This window comes from Porites lutea, chromosome 1, assembly GCF_958299795.1.
Source record: "Porites lutea chromosome 1, jaPorLute2.1, whole genome shotgun sequence".
Classification (NCBI taxonomy): Eukaryota; Metazoa; Cnidaria; class Anthozoa; order Scleractinia; family Poritidae; genus Porites; species Porites lutea.
In genome coordinates this window covers 48,086,542-48,103,411 of record NC_133201.1, presented here as the reverse complement: position 1 = coordinate 48,103,411, position 16,870 = coordinate 48,086,542, and the positions used below count along the sequence as shown (strand labels likewise).

Here is a 16,870-nt window from a genome sequence, read left to right as displayed (position 1 = left end):
AGGTACATTGTCTTTATAAGAGAAAAGACACTTAGCAATACAAATTTGTTAGCTTCAAAGCATATAATAAGGGGGAGCGCCTCACTTCCGGTTGACGTGCGTCGCTTAAAAACGTCTTTGCTGAAGCTCCCTAATGTGCCTAGGGAGGTCCAGACTCCTCCTTTTTACAATAAAAACCCGCGAGTAAGAACCTGGTTTTTAAGAACCTGTCAGGCTAAAATTTACCAGTTAGGCCTCCTCTATACAAGAACTTGTTTAGCCTGAAATTTGAAACAGGATCTTATTTTCTATAATCTATAAAAAAAATTCTTCTACTCTAAATTTTGTGGAAACCCTGCACATTTTTGCTCCAAGCATATGCCCCGCTACGGATGCGCATGAACATGTTGTGTAAGAAACGTATGGTGAAAAATAACGTGAAATTTGTGAGCTACGAGCGAGCCTATCTTGGGTGACATTTTTGCCAGTTGTTAAATTTCCATGTGAAATTGCGCGAAATGTCGCCGGCGATAAACACGCGAAGAAATGTTTTGCTTGCAATGGCTCAGACGCGGAAGGAAATTCTACTGCTGTAATATCACGTTCACGAATTTAAGGAGTGGACACACCTCTTCGAATACAATTCTGCGCCATATTTTGGAGCCTTTTGGTTTAAGTTATTTTGACATTTTCTTGTGTTCCATACATTAAGGAATATTTCTTATTATATTTCCCATCGTACTGCTAAATGAGCTAAAGGTGCGTGGAAATGAATAATAACTACATGTACGACAGTTGCACTGATAAACTAAACACTAATTCGCGAGGCAAATTAAGTGCAATACAAACTTTAAATGATTTTAGGCATTCCTAAATATAATATAATGCGCAACCGAGTTTTAAAACTATAAAGGATGATTGAAGGGGTGTTCGTTGTTTTGTGTTTGTGGTTGGCTCACTAGTAAGAGAAATTTGATGACTGTTACAGAAAGTCAAATTTACCGTCTGATGTTTGTACAAAAAAATAGTTTTAAAAATAACCTTTTCTCCTTTTCACGCGCGTTGCTAGTATACGCAAAAATAAAATTTTCGAAAGAGAATAGTTTACTGAACTGATGGCCCTTTTATTTTGTAGGCGTTTGCTTTAGGTGGTGATCATATCATTGGTGGACGTTGTGCTAAATGCATTGCCTCTGTGAAAGAACCAAGAAACTATTTCTCCTCCAACTCTCAAGATGATATACGGTAAGGACTAGAAAAAATAATGGATTTAAAAAATAATGATGACGAAGAGGGTGATTTTAGCAATTCCGATGGTGAAGCTTGCGTCCGGGCGGGGGAAAGCCACTTCCCATACATTCTCTTAAATGAAATCAAAGCGATGTTCTTACAACTTGCAATGCGATGCATGATGTTATTTTTTCAATTATTGAATTATTTCCTCTGCTGGTTCGCCTCTTGCCTCTGAAATATTTACTTTGTGAAAAATACACTGCGAGTATCCGCTGACCACCACGCAAGGTGACCGCTTTACAAGTTGTGAGAACATCGTTTTTCCCAGACCTCGTCTGCCTTCCCCCCTGGTTTGCATGCATTTATGAACGCTTAAAAGATCTGGACGAAAACCCTTGGGGTATACGGAGTTAAAAATAAAATCGTTAAATAATGCGTTAATAACAGGGTAAACAACATGTTTTAAAGCGTTTTAAGGCGGCAAAGCAATGGTAGTGGAAAGAGTTGCACATTCCAGGTTCAGATACAGGGTAAGAGAAAGCAGTTATTGGCCTTGCCACTGTGCCCTGCCACTTGCGCTTTGTGTTAAATTTAGTATTATTTAATTCACAATGATAATTTATAAATCCTTTGCTGATTTGTTCATAAAGTCTCTACATTCAATGTCAGGACGATAAATGAAGAAATATCTCAAAGCAGAACTGAACTCGAATGTCTCATGGATCGTCGGAAAACACTAGAGAAAACACTCAAACAAAAGATTGTGAGTACCTTGATTAGTCATGTTACGTTGCTGGCAGATAACGACTAGCTGATTATTGCGTTACTTGAAAACTGCTTAACTACCGGACTTAAAATATTTTGCTTTACTTTCAGAATGAGTTGCAAGAAACCAATAAGGCGAAAAAGAAAATGCAGACCTCCATAGCAAGTCTTCAAGTGGTTTGTGCTGTTATGTGTTGTACTCTGCAATTTTCCCGCTTTGCTGATTGATGTTTTGTTTTGTTTGTTATTGATTCATAAAGTGTTGTACAATAAAGCCTAAGTTAAAAACTTTGCGTGGGCTTTACGACTTCCTAAATGGAGTTTATGTGCGTTGACTAGAGTGATGAGTTTGCAAAGAATTGGTGTCTTTTTGGAGTTGCGCCTTGATATTTATCTTAAGTGACATCAAGGAATGCCTCCGCTAATGCTGCCATTTTTTCATTTGTGGACTTCGCCTCACTTTAACGCATTGAATCATGAAAGCGAGTCTACCGGAAGTCAACAAGTTTACCAGAAACTGTTTCCACATGGTCTTCATAGTTTCTAAACATAACTATTTTGAAATTAAGATATCCCAAAGGCATGACTGGGAGACTTCCCCTCTGTCCTATTATGATCTCCTGGTCACAAAAAATGGAAGCACTGGCTTGGAAATTTACTAAATGCGTCAGGAGATAGTGAGTAATAGTAGTAATGAGGTGCATGGGGTTTGTTTTTGGTTTCAAATGAATCTTCAAGGAGGATGTAAAGTAATCTTCAAGGAACGAAAGTGAGTTTTTTTTAGCCATGGCTCTTCTTATCATTGCGTGGCTTCAACCTTTTAAAGTTCTGTTAGTTAGAAAATGAGACAGAGCACGTCCAAGTATGTCTGAAGTGCATTTGTTTGTTTGTTTGTTGAAATGAATCTGCAAGAAGGATGTAGAGTAATCTTAAGGGAACAAACGTGAGTTTTTTTTAGACCATGGCTCTTCCTATCATTGCGTAGCCGCAGCCTTTTGAAGTTCTGTTCTCTAAAATATACCTATTTAGGGTTTAAAAAATTGCAGGTTTTTTTGGTGTTTTCTCTTTACTATTGCACAGAAGACAATTTTAATACACAATGTGTCATTGTATGTGTCTATATGGTACTTACCGTAGGTCATGCAAAATGCCAAATGGAAGCAGTAGCTTAGAAAGGTTTCCCACCTGCTTCAGCTACCCCGGTTTCCAACATTTCCTATTTCTAATTTGATCTGGAGTGTTAGAGGAGGAACCAGTTTTCTATGTACTACCACTAAAACGTTACTGATTAATTGTTTGTTTTTTGTATTAACTTACTTATTTATCCATTTATTTTACTGGGCACCAGGAAATTAGTGAGCTGAAGGAAAGCTTTGAAGAAGAGGTTTCGCCCGACATCTCAGTTTTGGTACGTAGAACTTTACGGTAATTAAAACTCCTTACTATCGGTTCAGAAAAGGCACGCTTAAGTTCTCTGATCATGCTAACAGTTTAAGTAACATCACAAGTTATGCCAAGAGGCAGCCAAGAAATCTTACTGAAAATATAATTGTGAGTTTCTTCAATTATTTCTGAGTACCGTTTCAAACCTTTTTTTTGTTTTTTTTTTCTTTTTTTCTTTGAGGTTTGGCTACAGATGCCTAATGCTTGGCTAAATTTACTTTCCAGAACTTTCTCGTCATGTTGTTTCCTTAGATAAACGATTGCGCCACCAACTGAGACAAAGAAAATGCATTAATTAACCTAAAGTTGGAGTAATATCTCAGCCTGAGGGAAAAAATTGATACCCCAAGCTCGGCACTCCACATGCACAGTAGATAAACCAGAATCAACCATTTAGACACGTTGAAATCTGTAAAGCTAATCGAAATACATTAAAAGTAACTTTGCAAGACATAGACGCAACACCGATAAAACCCAAAACAGAGCAGGGTTGTATCTGTTGTGTTTTATCCTTGGTTTAAATTTTATTTCCCCTTTTTTTAAACTCATTATCATACATCACCATACCCAAGAACAAAGGGAAATAAAATTTAAACCAAGGATAAAATTGAACCACAGCATATCCATCGACAGCAGCTTTATTTCATAAACCATTGATCCTGTGGTCCCGTGGATCGGGTCACACTCCTAGTCTGTTCAAGGTAGAAGACGGAAAAACAGTAGTACTTCTAGTCACTTCGTAGCATATAAATGACAGACATGTTTCATTTAATGATCGTTCGATACATTTCTTTTTATCCATTCGTACTCATAAGTATTACGCTGTGTGGTATTTAATTTTTTTTATATGTTTTTAGGAAACTGACTTGGAGTTGTATGCTCAGCGGCTTGAAGACTGTACTCAACAGGTATAAAAATAGGCGTACATGTATCTGTTGGGCTTATTTTGTAATGCGAACTTCTTCATAACTAAAAGACCAAGACATGAAAATTTATCTATGAGCAAAATGAGTAGTTTTCAATAACCCTTATTCATGTTTACGTGTGAACATAAAATTCCAGAACCAAGTCTCGTATGTGAACATACTTCTTTGCACCTGCACTCTTTCTGAATGGATCTTCTTTATTCTCAACTGCCTTGTGAAGTTATTTAAAAACAACTTTCATAATCTAAGAATTAAGTTTGTAGTGGTATGTTTATGACTTAATGATTGCGCTTCTTTCAGAGCCAAATTGCAGAAGAAGAACTGGCTCAGGCTTCTGCGGCTTTTCAAAAACAACAAGAGATAAATACCCAGCACACGCAGAAAGTGTCCGTCGTATTCGAGAAAGCAGATTCCCTTAAGGTAATCTTTTCTTTTTCTATCATTTTTTTGTTGGTGTCTGAGAGCTATATCTACATTTAAAAGTACGCGTGAAACTCCTTCGGATATTTTCATTATGCTGGTGAAGCGAACTCAAAAAAGTAATGCAGTCGATGAGAACCTGTGAAATGTCCGTGTTAATAATAATAATAATAATAATAATAATAATAATAATAATAACAATAATAATATAGATTCTTTTTAAGCGCATTTCTATCCTCAATGCGCTATACATTATGAAAGCCGATTAAAGATCATTACATTTCTAGCCTATGTGACATTATACATCAAGTATTGTAAAACTTTAAAAATCCTAAAATGTTAAGCATGAAAATCAATTGTGACATTATACATCAAGTATTGTAAAACTTTAAAAAATCCTAAAATGTTATGTTTGTAAAAACTTAAAAAACTCTACTTGTAAAACTTTAAAAATCCTAAAATGTAAGGCATGAAAATCAATAATCAAGTATATGAACATATTTTTTTTTCTGTCGTTTATGGGTTTCTGTGATTACACAAAGAATCTTTAGAATTGACGTCTTAATGAAAATGTATTTGTTTTTGTTCAGGAGGAGCTGACATCATTAAATCTAATTATGGACCAGGAAAGAATAAGAAAGAATCATCATGAAAAAGAGCGGAGGAAATTCGAGCGGAAAATTACTGAGAATGAGAAAGAGCGAGATCGCCTGGTTAAGTTAGCAGAGGTAAGGTACTTGGCCTGTCAATGTTACTGAGTTGTTTAGATAGAAGTGAGGAACTTACCCACCTACCCCACCCCTAAACCAAGGTTTACGCTAACTTCTCCCTTTGAGCAAGATGTTGGGTTAAGGTGGGGATAGGTGCATTTTCCTAGCCCTGACTTAGCTGCGCTTCATGTAACTGGGCCCAGACCTTATTTGTTTGTCATGGACCGTTGGGTTCGTCACGCGTTCCTGTCCCAGGAGTGTCTGCTGAAGTGAGCGGTTGAATTCATTCCCATTGTTCGCAAATATCAGCTGGAGCTCACGTGCCCTAATCGGACAACCAATCGACGGTGTTGAAGTCAAAGTGTTGACAAGCCAAGCACGACGTACAAGCTCGGTAGAGTGTGATACTAACCTGCGATCAGGCGTTTTTTTTTTCGGGTCCGAAGGCAAAGTTTGAAATCAAAACCTGTTGAATAGTAGCACAGTTCCTAGCTCACAAACCGTTCAATTTTGCTTTGTTACCTGATAATTTCATCGTATCATTTTCAAATTTTTTGAAACTTTGATCTTGAATGCAACACGGTAAACATAAAACAGCTTTCCGGACCCTAAACGTTATCGGGACTTTCGAGAAACGGGTCCCCGAGCCCTTGCTGTACATACTATGTCGGATAGCTTTTCGTGCCTATTCTTGGTTTGCAACCACGTGAGAAGGCGCCCATGTTGGTGGTCAATACAATAGAATTCTTTCTCGAAGAATTTCAATGAAAATAGAGTTTAGGGACGGCCCATTAGAAAACTTATTAGGAGAGGAGGGGCGCAGGCGAAGTACAAAAAAAGTATTCGCGCAACGGAAAATTAAATGAAAAAAAAATTCTTGCATGCCAATTAGTCCCAAAAAATATTCATGCTATGGCCTAGAAAAAATTCATACAAGGAATTTGATAACGAAAAAAAAAGTTGTGATTTTTGTCATTTACAATCCTCGTATCACTTTGCGAACCCGAACGTTCCATTGTCAGACTAGTGCAATCTATGGGAAGTTACTGTAGTTAACATTCAAGATGTAAATCATTGAATATTTGTTCATTTCGAACTTTTCAGCAAAAAGCTGACGTGGCAAGTAAACATTTTCCAAGAGTGGAAACTACCAGAAGTGTGACAGACCTCGAAACAGAAATTTTAAAAAAGCAGAAATATATTGAAGAGGAGGAACGAAAGTAAGTAATTCAGTTGGCTAAGCCGAGAATAGGTCTTCCACCCTTTGGGTAAAAATGGGAAGGCTGATTTAAGGAATGACCCTGGAGAGTAATAGTGCGTTAGTATTTCAGATTGTTGTAAGTTTCTCTTTTTGTTTTCGCGTAGTGGCAGTTAATCTTCTACATAGATGCACCTTGTTCTGCACTTTTAACCTTTACGTCCTAGGAGTGACCAACATCAATTTTCTCCAAACAACATCGACACATAATAGAGAGAAAAGGTTATGAGAACTAATGAAATGAAAAGAGAAACCAAAATTTTGATCCTTAAACAAATTCTCTCAACTTTTTTTTAAGGAAATGCTACGACTGGAGGATTTGTATGTGGATATATTACGGCTTTAAGGGTTAACGCTATTCAGCCAATTAAACTCTCTTCGCTTGAGACTTCTCTGATCCCAATCGACAAATCCTTCACTGTTCTGATTGGCGGAGAGCTTTTTGGCGCAAAAGGTCAATCCAAAAATAACCAGAAAAGACTTAGAAGGTAGTGTGAAGCCATCGGTGTAGTTTCTTGCCACTGTGCGTTGGATTTTATCACGAATGGACGGTCTCTTTATGGCTGTATATTTTGTTTGTTTCAGTGTTCTTAGTCTGTTTGGATCCAGGGTAACTAATGTTCAAACTTGCCTACTTTCACTCCTTGGCTCTGTGTGTAGCGGGTACACATTTTCCGCCCTTGGCAGCGCTTACTTTTGTCCCTCCTTGGCTTTATTTGTAGCGGTTGCATATTTTTCCGCGCTTGACAGTGGCTACATGTGTAAACGAGCCAGAATAGAGAGGAGAAGTCGTTACGTCACGTTGCCATGGTAATTAAATTTCTGGATGACAACAAACAAAAACGTCACTTAAAAAGTGAATTCACACTGTTTCAAAATTCATCGATCTTATTCAATTTCTTGTTATTTCTCAAATGTTGGCGAAATTTTCTGGGGTTGAATCCGAAAGGATCGTATCTAAGTTTAGCAAAAGGAAAACGAAAGTTTTAATTTGTGTTCATCTACTCCATAAAGCGGGCGCGTGAAATTAGAAGTTTCGTGTCGCAGTCGTGCAACGACAGCTAAGAAACGTACAAAAAAGCGTGATGCACGTGCAACATTATTGTTTTTGCTAATCTAAACCTATTGAATTTTGCCATTCTCGTTGCCGTCGCCATCGTCTTTGGTTAAGTTCCCTATTGTTGTGATCCAGAAATTTTGGTACCATGGTAACGTGACGTCATACTTCTACTCTCCATTGATATCTTTTGTTTTATACATTTGCAGTCGTGGAAGTGTGGAGAAGATTACGAAAGAATTTAAAGAAATTTGTGATCGATATTCAGAGATCTTGAAGAACACGAAGAATATACAGAAATTACATAAGGTAAGCATAAGTGGATCTTTTTTGAGCCGTTACCAAAAGATGTCAAATGCTCATCCAATATTTTAAAAACCACTGAACGTCTCAGAACCATCCAAAGGTGAGCCTTTACTGAAAGTTTAACGTACAATACCTGGCCTCATGGGCTTCTCTCCCAAACGTTATCCGAACTTTGGTAAAAACGGGCGCAAAGAGAACAACTTGAACGTATTATCAAACCATTTAAGAGTTGCGGATGTTTTTTTTCTTCTAGTGTTTAAAGAATCAAATGGAAAAAAGGATGAAATATCTTAAAGAGAAAAGAAAAATATTAGCTTCACATACATCTCAGTTCTTTACTCGACATTTAAGCCAACGAGGTTTTAGTGGATATGTATCCTTTGATCACAGTGAAGAGACTCTGGAACTCATAGTAAGTACAACGAACCTATCTTGCGGTGTGAAATTAGGAACAGCATGACGGAGGAAAATTGTCTCTGGGTGCGTTCTATTGCAAAATCTGGATTTCCGCTCTCAAAATCCGGATTTCAAATGTGCAAAAATCGCATCAAAACGGATATTAACGCCGAGTAATCTGTCCTTGGTTTTCCTTTCTTTCTGTTTTTTGGCCGGAAATCCTCAAAAGGGTTTGAAAACTGTTCTCAAGGACAGCGGTCTGGCACGGGCACGCATAATTACCAAAAAAGGCCACTGTTCACTAAAGCAGCGTTGTAAATCCTTTTTTTTGGATTTACCAACGAAACGGTAAAGAAGGAAATACGTGAAACCCGGACTGAAATTGGTTAATGGAAATCCACCTAGAGGACACATTTCTCGATGTTGAAGTCCGTTTTTCGCCGGATTTCTCGTGTTATTGCAAAATCCGAAATCGGGAGTGAAAATCTAAATCCAGATCTCCCAATCGAACGCTTCCTCTTTTTCGGCTGTAATCAAGCCTTAATTGAGGACACTATTTTACGTCTACTACTGGAGACGGGGCCACCATCTCCGCAGTTAAGAGCTCTATCAACTGAGCTAGTCCTGCTGTAGCCTGCAAGCAGGCCAACTTGTACGAGTTCGGGGGAAAATTTTGGCGGCGCCGCCAATGAGCCGAGGATGGATGGATGACGCTGGATGGCGGCTCCGCCGCCAAAATAATTTCCCCGAATTCGCACGAGTGAGCCTGCTCTCAGGCTAGTCCTGCCGTATTCCTGAGGCGGTTTGCAATATGACTTTGCAATATCTCCAGCATGATACAGAGTAAAAGATAGATGGTTTACTGTTACAGGTTATAACATTACTGGTAGGTCATGAAAATGAAATTTGTGAAATTATGGGATTTGTTAAGATATTCTGAAAGAACAACGTCCAAGACGCCTACTCGCCAAAAATTAGCAATTTGGGGCAGATTGTCTCTGAGATATTAGCCCAGTTATGCTCCGATGACTCCATATAAATCCTTCTAAATCTTACCTGGTTCCTAATCTTATGAACCAAGCCAAATTTAGAAGGATTTGTATGGAATCGTCACAGCATAACTGGGCTAATATATCAGAGACAATTGCTAATTTTTGGCGAGTAGGCGTCTTGGACGTTGTTCTTTCAGAATATCTTAACAAATCCCATAATTTCACAAATTTCATTTTTATGACGTCATCACTTCGGTACTCTTTAGCTTTGCGAAAAAGGGGCCCTGATTCGTTACTATATGGTTGATTTTGTTTATTTTAAAAGTCAGAACAAAAATCAGGGAAACGCAACAGCCAAAGTTCATTTCTAGGTATTATTTGAGACAAAAGAGACCTTAAGATCCGAGGACGGCGACGGTAGCGAAAACGTTGCTTAAAAAGTGAATCTTCATCGCGATTATTCCAACTCACTTATTTTGTCAAATGTAGGCGAACTCTCCTTTGAGTTAAATTCCTAAGAACCGTATCCAAGGTCAGGAAAAGAAAGAAAATTTCGCTTTGGCTCGTTTACGTCCTCCAAACTAGGCATTTTCACGTCGTAGTCGTTCAGTGACGGCTAGGAAATTTACAGAAAGTGTGCTGTACGCGCAGAGTTACTGTGTTGCGTGTTAAACATATTGCCTTTTTGACGTTCTAGCTGAGGTCGCCGTCGACGGCTCTTTTGAAGAAACGGAAAGCTGACAGGTTGTTATAATTCTTTTATTTTTCTTTGCCAGGTTAATGTGCACAAAGGTCCAAGACACGTTCATGGAGGCGTGGACCAGAGCACAAGAGTGATGAAGTCTTTGTCAGGCGGGGAAAGATCTGTCTCGACCATATGTTTTCTGACTGCCCTTTGGGGTACTATGGAGTCTCCATTCAGATGCCTTGACGAGTTTGATGTTTTTATGGTATGTGAAAAAATACAACTTAACCGGTTTCAAGATGCCCAGGGTAAAAACTAACACAGAACATATTTCATACACTATCAAACGAAGTATAGGCTCTTGTCTAGTCAATATTCACCTGACGCATTTTGGATTACGCTGGGTACCCATGATGGAGGAAAAAAATTCTGATTCAACAGAGATAAACAAGAGCCAACCCGCCATGCTTTCCTTTGAACACGGGTAACATCCGGGGACTTTTATTTCCATTTTAAGAACTTAGCACAGGAAACCCACTCCTAACAAAGCATTCACTGTCGTCAATACATGCAGCAATCTAACCTTAGCTTTGGTGATTTGCAGGATCTTTATAATAGAAAGGTTATAATGAAAATGGTGTTGGAGCTAGCGGCGTTACCAGAGGAGAAACATCGACAATTCATTTTTCTGACTCCTCAAGACATGAGGTAAGTCTTCGTTATTGAGACACGGGACACTTTGACTTGCTACTTACACAAGAAGTTCGGTTAAAAATTTTTCTCATTAACATTCTTCTTGACCCACGTCCAGAGTCTTTTTAAAATTCGGCACTCAAACGACAAATATACTTTCCATAGCTTGAAAAGTAGAAAGGTGTAAACCATTTGAGTTATTTCTAAATTGCAATATCCTGCGATTCAATATAGTACATCCAGTCACCTCATTTGCTCTTGAACATTCGTATAACCCGACGCCAAACTTCGAATGGTTGGAAGCAAAACGGTCCTAAACATGTCATGTTTGCACCCAATTAGAACATGTTTTTTCGTCACGGCATCAACACGCTTACATGCAATCGATTGTTATGCATCCCATATGCAGAAGGAACATACTAATTATTTTTCCCTATTAGTTATTTGCCTATAGATAGATCCGTGGTAAGAATTTTCAAGCTTGATGATCCTGACAGATGACGATGGACCACAGAGACCTTTAGATTCGAATACGAGGACGACTGCGAAGAAGAGATTTGACGTAAAAGTTTTTTTCGTGTATTCTCAAAAAACTTTATTTTACTTTTTTTTTAACAGAAAAGTTAATACGGTTATTTTTATTGAAGGAGGTTCAGCCCTCTCACGATCGCAAAATGACAACTCGGCATGATTTGAATGATTTGATAACTTGTTTCAGGAGCCGATTACTTAAGTAATCGGCTCCTGCTTGTTTCCGCTACTACGACGTTTTCGTTCAAACCCGTAGTAGAATGACGACCCGGGGCCCGTTTCTCGACAGACCCGGAAACTTTTCAGGCTCGAAGACAAATTTTAAAATCAAAACCTGTTGAATAGAAGCACAGTTCCTAGCCCTCAAACTAGTCAATTGTGCTTCGTTAACGTACAGTTTCATTGTATTATTTTCAAACTTATTAAAACTTTGATCTTGAATGCAAACACAAACACAAACACAAAACAGCTTTCCGGGCCCGTAAAGTTACCGGGACTTTTGAGAACCAGGCCCCCGGACGGCTATCTTGTTTTCCCGCCATAAGGACACTGGTTCACGCACGGTACTTACTATTGAGAAAATCTTGTTCTCGTAGTCCTACTCGTTTTAGAATGTGAAGTCCCAAATGTAATTGTTGAGAGCCCTGATTAGAAACGCCTCTAAAGCGTTTAGATTTTTACTTATCGTATCATGAAGGTTACTTAAAATATATAATGATATTGTATAGAAGCTATAACTTTATGTATATTAAAAGTTTTTATCGTACAATTGAAAACAGATTTATATTTTATACCACTACATTTATGTAACAAATTTTTATCTTCACAGACAAAGATATTACAAGAGTCAAATTAACGTAACAGTGAATATTAGATTGTTTTGTAAATAAGAGAGGGCATTTCCCCGAATGACAATTAGCCTCTTTTCGAAATTCTCTCATATATAGGTAATTTTTTATTCACAGGCAAATGAAACCCCTTTAATTGTTGTGCAACTGAACAGTTCCAGCTTCGATAAAGAGGATTAAAGCCACACGGAAATGTGCTAGCTAGCTATTCTCTTGCATTATTGCACTTTTTTGGCCAATCAAAAGTGAATTGTGCTCGGTTTTGGAATGTTTCTTAATGTGGACAACGTCACTAGGTATAAACTAAATTTTCGCAATTTTCCCGACATTTTCCATTTCATTTTGTTAGTGAATATTGAGTGTTCGCTTTCAAAGTTTCACGTCTTCGGATTTTGGGGAGAATTTCCTGCAAATTTCTCGTTCTATTCGCTTTCTGAAATTTTGGTGGAATGGGAAACAAAATGAAAAACATGTTGAGTTGTTAACTGAAAGTTTAGGTTAAATGAAGATTTCTATCCATGAAATCTTACGGTCGAGATTCTTATGTAATGATTAGTGCCAAATTTAAAAAAAAAAGCTTTTGGGTTCTTTTTAACTTGATTTATATCCATGGCAAATTTTCATCATTTGTAATAAAGTTACACTCATGGATGTCATATATTTTTATTTAATACTCGAGGTTTCTGATGTGTGTAAAGTTCTTAGTAAAATATGTTTTGTTAGAGTATTTTATTACGTTCTGTTAAAAGCCTAGGAGATATGACTTGACTTTCAGTAAAGTTTTCAATAAATAAGAGATAGTGACGTCATTGTGTAAGTTGTATTGATTTACTCCAACATGCCTCTAGACAATTAGAAAATTTAAGAAATACGTAATTCAAAATTGCAACAAAAGATATACAGAGGCAACTGAAAAGCAAACACCTTGAAGGCCGTGTTCCTGACACCCCCCACTCGTTCTCCTTCCCGGGGGGGGGGGTTGATTTCCGTCAAGAGAGATTGAGGTTTTCGTGTTAGGCAAGGGGATATATAATCTTTGAATTCTTTTAAAATAGAGACTATACTATGAAGGGCAACCGTTTACCAACCAAGTGCTACGGTGATTTTCAAATGCGCAAATCAAAAGATGTTGAAATTGAGTCCTAAGCATGCCTAAGCGATATATACCTGTACAGTTAAAAATTTCAGCTTTTCAAGTAAGTAAGACCAAAATCTGCAATTTACACTAACCCCATTTCCTTTGTTTGTGTCCTCTAAGACTCGCCATCATGTTGAATTTTAATATCTCGGTTGGGGGATTGGGAGAAAAGGAAAAAGGGGGGGTTGGGGAGAGAGGGTTGGTAAGGGACTCCCTTTTCCCTTTAGCGCTTTACTCCCCTCCCCCTCCCCCTCCCCTTTTTGCACCTGCCACGCAGGCTAGAACTTGAGAACCAAAACGGCAAGGTGATAAATGTTATTTTCTCTCTCTGAACTCGGACGCGGTCCCCTCTCTTGAGTTCCCACCTAACTTCCCTACTTTTCGAGGGGCACTCAAAGGAAGTCTGGGTAGAGCTGTGCCGCCGAGGCTTTCAAACCCCGATACCCTGTTTAAGACAGGAGACACACACTCTAAAAGACACCCTGTTAAAGACGCTTAATGGTGAAATTGTATACTCTGCTTAAGACTCAAGACCTTGACAAGCGGCAAATACCAGTATAGGCCAAATAAGGGAGTCCCCCGCCCCTCCCCTGGGCCTACTTTGAGTAACTGGGTGACTTTGTATTTTTCAGCTACGTTTTCATGCATAGGCGTCGCCGTTGTCGGATCGTAGGTCCCTTAATGTTGACGCCCTGGCCGTCAAAAATGGCAACCGAAACTCAATATTTTCTTTCTGTCAGTGCTCCGGCCCGAAAAATTTCTCCCAGAGGTAAACAAAAACGTCCGGATTTTATGACGGCCAGGACGTCGACAAGCGAGGGACGCCTGGGGACTAGGTAAACAATATGGCGATCTTCATGTTAACGTTTTTCTCTCTTTTCATGATCAGGCGCTCATGAACTAATGTCTAAAACGCGAAATGATGACAGTTCTCTGGGTAATCAACCAGAGAAGAAACGGAAGTTTAGCCCTGATTTTTCGGGGATTAGCGCCGTGATTGTGGATGTTGGTCTTGGAAAGACTAGAGCTGCCATTTTGGCCAAACAACTTGAAAGGCATGGCGGAAAACACATCAAAAATTTGGATAGCGCCACCACACACGTGATAGTCGACAAGAAAATGAAACTAGAGAGGGTGAAAAAGTATTTAGGGGTGAAAGATATTCCTGATGAAGTCAAGGTTGTGGATTCTGACTGGTTGAGCAACTGTCTTTCTGAGGGAAATCTCGTAGAAATAGAACATTACATCTTGGGCAAAGTTTGCCATGATAGTAAGATCAAATCCACCCAAAACCTGTCAAGTAAAGAAACTTTCAATGTGGAACAGACCTCAGAGCTGGTGGCTGGTGACTTAGGACCTTCCGGGTCTAAACGTGATGTAGAAACCGGAACAACACATGAAATAAAGTCTGCAGTTCAAGGATCTCCAAGTAAAAAGGCTTCATTAAAGACTCAAGTCACATCTGCTGATGATGACAGCGATTATGCAGACAGTGGAGATGAAGGAAGCAAGTCTGGGAAATCACCAGTTATTACGCCCAATGTTTCACCAGAAAAGCTTTCAAAAAATTTAGTCTGTGCTCAGGCTTCCACATCTCACCAACAAAACCACAATCAGTTTATTACAGAGAAGTTGCAAATCCTGGCAACTTCTTATGCCAACACCAAGGATCAATGGAGAGCCTTGGGATATAAGAAAGCCATTGCGTCAGTCAAGAATTACCATAAGAAACTTGAGACATGGGAGGAATGTAGCAGCCTTCCATTTGTTGGAGAGCGGCTTGCTAATAAGATCTGGGAAATTGTTGAGACTGGGCATTTGCGGAGACTTGATCATGTGGATCCCAAGCAAGACGCCATTAACTTGTTTGTTGGTGTTTGGGGCGCTGGACCTACAACTGCAGAGGCGTGGGTGTCTCAAGGACTGAACACTTTGGAAGATCTGAAAAAACATGGGAAGTTGACACGTCAACAGGAAATTGGCTTGAAATATTATGATGAGTTTCTTGAGAGGATGCCACGAGAAGAAGCTGGACAGATTGAGGAAGTCGTCAAGAATGCAGCGTTAGAAATAAACCCAGGACTGGAAGCTTTTGCTTGTGGATCTTACCGTAGAGGAAAACCAACTTGTGGTGATGTTGATATCATCGTATCTCACCCAGATGGAAAATCACATGGGGATGTCATGACAAAACTGCTTGATAGCCTGAAATCCTCAGGATTTCTGACAGATGATCTTACATTTGCTGAAAATGGCGAACATAGAAAATATCTAGGTGTTTGCAAACTTCCTGGTGAAAACTCAAAACACAGGCGCTTGGACATCATTGTGGTGCCTTACAATGAATGGGCATGTTCACTGTTGTACTTTACGGGCTCTGATTACTTTAATAGATCAATGAGGCTGCTTGCTAAAAATAATGGCATGTCATTATCCGAACACTCTTTAAACACAGGAGTAGTTCGTAAAGGAGGCGAAAAAATTTTTGAAGGAACACCACTTCCTGTGTTCAGTGAAAAAGATGTGTTTGATTATCTTGGATTAGAATATAGAGAACCTCATGAGAGAGACTGGTAATGAAATTGCTCTAAAACAAAAGACAATTATGCCCAAACAAGCAAAAAACATCACCATACAGCATATATGAGTTACCCATATATCCCCTGATTTAAGTACTGCAATATATGGCTGGCCACATGATTTGGCAAAAGGAAGCAGGGAAGGTAGACCTGTCTTACCTACTCATGTTTGCTTTTTTGTTCTTGCCTAAAAATGTTGATTCAATAAATCAAATGATATTTATTTCAGATTACCTGTATTGATGCTCCCCATTTGCCAAACTTTATACATTAATTTTTGGCTTTATTTTTCAAAATATCAACGGAGTCAATCAGTGCTGCAATCTTGAAGTACACATAAGAGAAACTTATATTAATGGTGGAATAGACCAATAATTGTGATATATTAAAATTCATACTTGGCTGCATGGCTTGGGGGAAAAAAACAAAAGAAATCATCTTGAGGCTCAGTAATGAATAATACATTTCCTTTGTTTTATTCCCCAAGCCTTGCAGCAAAGTATGAATTTTAATATATCACAAATGGTCTACTGAACTCAACAAATTTGTAAAATCTTTTCCTGTAGTATAAGCTAAAAAGACTGCATGTCATTTAGTTACTATTGTGTATTTATGATTATTACCATTAAATAATCAAGTCTTTCATTTATGAAAACTGAAACATGATTCTAATGGGAATTTGACTTTTGAAATAATGATATTTTTGCTGTGTTTCACTCAAGCATGATATTTTACTTAATGATATGAAAAATTCACATACATTCATTCATTGTCATTGATGTCCTTTGTCATATTGTCTGTATTTTCAATGACACATTAAATTATCGATTGTATTTAGCATCTATTATTTAGAATCTGTTGAATGAAATAAGTATGATATTAGAATTAAGTGTTGTTTTATTGTCTAATTG

At 38.4% G+C, this 16,870-nt stretch overlaps 2 protein-coding genes across 2 annotated transcripts in view; both read left to right on the top strand.

The window, feature by feature from the left end:
* Positions 1-11,598, top strand: part of LOC140931248 (structural maintenance of chromosomes protein 6-like) — a 31,299-nt gene extending 19,701 nt beyond the window's left edge. Inside the window, exons 18-30 of the mRNA XM_073381019.1 lie at positions 1,115-1,224; positions 1,882-1,975; positions 2,089-2,154; positions 3,326-3,385; positions 4,278-4,328; positions 4,647-4,766; positions 5,357-5,494; positions 6,581-6,696; positions 8,001-8,100; positions 8,351-8,509; positions 10,262-10,435; positions 10,775-10,878; positions 11,304-11,598. Coding sequence (XP_073237120.1) covers positions 1,115-1,224; positions 1,882-1,975; positions 2,089-2,154; positions 3,326-3,385; positions 4,278-4,328; positions 4,647-4,766; positions 5,357-5,494; positions 6,581-6,696; positions 8,001-8,100; positions 8,351-8,509; positions 10,262-10,435; positions 10,775-10,878; positions 11,304-11,364 — 1,353 coding nt within the window. The 3' untranslated portion in view covers positions 11,365-11,598. The remainder of the gene's footprint in view (positions 1-1,114; positions 1,225-1,881; positions 1,976-2,088; positions 2,155-3,325; positions 3,386-4,277; positions 4,329-4,646; positions 4,767-5,356; positions 5,495-6,580; positions 6,697-8,000; positions 8,101-8,350; positions 8,510-10,261; positions 10,436-10,774; positions 10,879-11,303) is intronic.
* Positions 11,599-14,257: 2,659 nt separating this feature from the next.
* LOC140953326 (DNA polymerase lambda-like) overlaps positions 14,258-16,870 on the top strand; it is a 2,642-nt gene continuing 29 nt past the window's right edge. Inside the window, exon 1 of the mRNA XM_073402821.1 lies at positions 14,258-16,870. This exon is cut by the window's right edge and continues 29 nt beyond it. Within this exon, the coding sequence (XP_073258922.1) occupies positions 14,284-15,957 (1,674 nt within the window). The 5' untranslated portion in view covers positions 14,258-14,283 and the 3' untranslated portion in view covers positions 15,958-16,870.